At 61.1% G+C, this 2,380-nt stretch overlaps 1 protein-coding gene across 1 annotated transcript; it reads left to right on the forward strand.

The window, feature by feature from the left end:
• Positions 1-299: 299 nt before the first annotated feature.
• On the forward strand, positions 300-1,785 carry MNEG_16335 (Intron-binding protein aquarius; the record flags this gene model as incomplete). Its single annotated transcript, XM_014035195.1, has 5 exons — positions 300-388; positions 643-763; positions 1,029-1,147; positions 1,392-1,554; positions 1,783-1,785. The coding sequence occupies 5 exons, from the start codon at positions 300-302 to the stop codon at positions 1,783-1,785; spliced, it is 495 nt and encodes a 164-aa protein (XP_013890649.1).
• Between the last annotated feature and the right edge of the window lie 595 nt (positions 1,786-2,380).

The following is a 2,380-nucleotide window of genomic DNA, read 5'->3' on the forward strand; positions in this document are numbered from 1 at the left end:
GCCCCACAAGGCGCACCTGTGTTCAGTCGTGCACACCTTGGGCCCCCTCAAAACCAATCACATGCGCGCGCTCGCGTGCACACACACACACACACACACACACACACACATTTTACACTGCTTGCGTTCTCTTTCACAACCGCCCAAGTTCGCAAGCCCAGCTCCTGAGTGTGCTCAGCATTCGCTCCCTCCCCTATGTCTTTGCCTCCTGCCCCTCACAACCGCTCCTCCCCCCACACACACAACAACACACACGGACGCGCGCGTAGGACGGTGTCGCGCGCCTCAAGCGCGTCATCATGATTGGTGACCACCACCAGCTGCCGCCAGTGGTGCAGAACATGGCCTTCCAAAAGTACAGCAGGCTCGACCAGTCACTCTTCTCACGGTAAGGGCGCTATGCTGGTCATGTCTTTGTGAGTGTGTGTGTATGTGTGTGTGTGTGTGTGTGTGTGTGTGTCACCATTCACCGGGCGTGCCTCCCAGCTCCGGGAGCGTCGGCGCCGGCTGTCATCCGCGACATTTGCGCCGCCGCTCCGTCGCTGCCAGCGCGGTGGCGCCGCCGCTGGGTCCTCGTCCCCACCCTCTCTTCATTGCCAACCCTGTTCACGGCGACCACCCACCACCCCGGCCACGGCCCAGGTTTGTGCGGCTGGGCACGCCCTACGTGGAGCTTGACGCGCAGGGCCGCGCGCGCCCCTCCATCGCTGCGCTGTACAACTGGCGCTACCGAGCACTGGGGGACCTGCCCCGCGTCAGGGAGGTGCGCACCTCGCGCCTCCTTTTCGCTCAGCAGCCACCCGCCTGCACACCCACTCGCCTGCATCCGGCTCGCCCTCCCGCCCTGGCTGCTGCAGCGGGGCGGCGGTTGCGGCGGCGATTACGGCAGCCCTTTGTGCAGGCAGGAGCTGGGACACGCGCCGCGGCTTTCTCACTATCTTAATCTGCCGAGTGCCCTCTCCCCTTCAAAATCAACGTGCCCACTCCCGCCCCTCTCCCTTCCCCTATCCCCCTCCTAAACGCCGCAGTCCCCCGAGTTCCTGTCGTCCAACCCTGGGCTGGGCTACGAGTACCAGCTGGTGGACGTGCAGGACTTCATGGGGCGCGGGGAGAGCGAGCCGCGGCCCTACTACTACCAGAACCTGGGGTGAGGGGGAAGGGGGAGGGGGCAAAAGGAGCCAAGGGGGTGATTGGGGATTGCCTTTGTGGGTGCAAGGGAAGCAGTGTGCGCGAAAGACGCAGCCTGTCGCAGGATTTGCTCATCGATTCGAGCAGGCTGTTGCTCAAAACCTCTGGAGGACACATCGATGACACCTCATGACGTCACCGACGACTGCGATCTGATGCCCCGCCCGCCTCTGCCACCCCCAACTCCCGCCCCACACCCCCAGGGAGGCGGAGTACGTTGTGTCGCTGTACTGCTTCATGCGGCTGATGGGCTACCCCGCCGCTAAGATCTCCATCCTCACGACATACAACGGCCAGAAGGACCTCATTCGCGACGTCGTGGAGCGGCGCTGCGCGTACCACCCCCTTTTTGGGCGGCCGCACAAGGTGGGGGCTGCTGGGGTGGCCAAGGCTTTGCATGTGTGTGTATGTTTGTGGGGGGGTGGTTGTGCGGGTGGGTCTGAACAGGGGAGGCATGCCTGTGTGTGTGTGTGTGCGTGTGTGTGTGTGTGTGTGTGTGTGTGTGTGTGTGTGTGACTATGTTAGCTGCTGCCCGGTGATGAAACCGTTTTCCAACACACTCTGACTGGGGACTCTGGTCGGTACCCACTCCAGTGACGATCTCAACTTATCATCTTTCGGGGCTGAAGGGCACGCGGCCGTGCATTGTCTTGCTGCTGCACGTTGACATGTTTTCAACGCACTGAGTCTTACTTATTGCTTTTGCTGGCGTGCATCGTGCAACCTCGACACATTACGAACGCGCGAGTTTGGGTGTGCGACGTAGATTGTGCGTGTGTGTGTGTGTGTGTGTGTGTACGTGTACGTGTGCACGTGTGTGTGTGTGTTAGCTGCTGCCCGGTGATGAAACCGTTTTCCAACACACTCTGACTGGGGACTCTGGTCGGTACCCACTCCAGTGACGATCTCAACATATCATCTTTCGGGGCTGAAGGGCACGCGGCCGCGCATCGTCTTGCTGCTGCATGTTGCAGCTCATACTTATTCATACTCACCGCCTTTGCCGGTCTTCATGCGCTTCGTTCGAGAGCGGCTTTGTGTGTGTGTGTGTGTGTGTGTGTGTGTGTGCGCGCGCACGTGTGCGTGTGTTTTGAGGTGCATTTTCAGGCTGAGCCCCGAGGTGTCCCTCCGACAATCAGAGGGTCGTCGATCATCCTCCACTCTCATCTCTTTGCCCCATCCTGTCTTCCCC

This window comes from Monoraphidium neglectum, assembly GCF_000611645.1.
Source record: "Monoraphidium neglectum strain SAG 48.87 unplaced genomic scaffold scaffold06254, whole genome shotgun sequence".
Lineage (NCBI taxonomy): Eukaryota > Viridiplantae > Chlorophyta > Chlorophyceae > Sphaeropleales > Selenastraceae > Monoraphidium > Monoraphidium neglectum.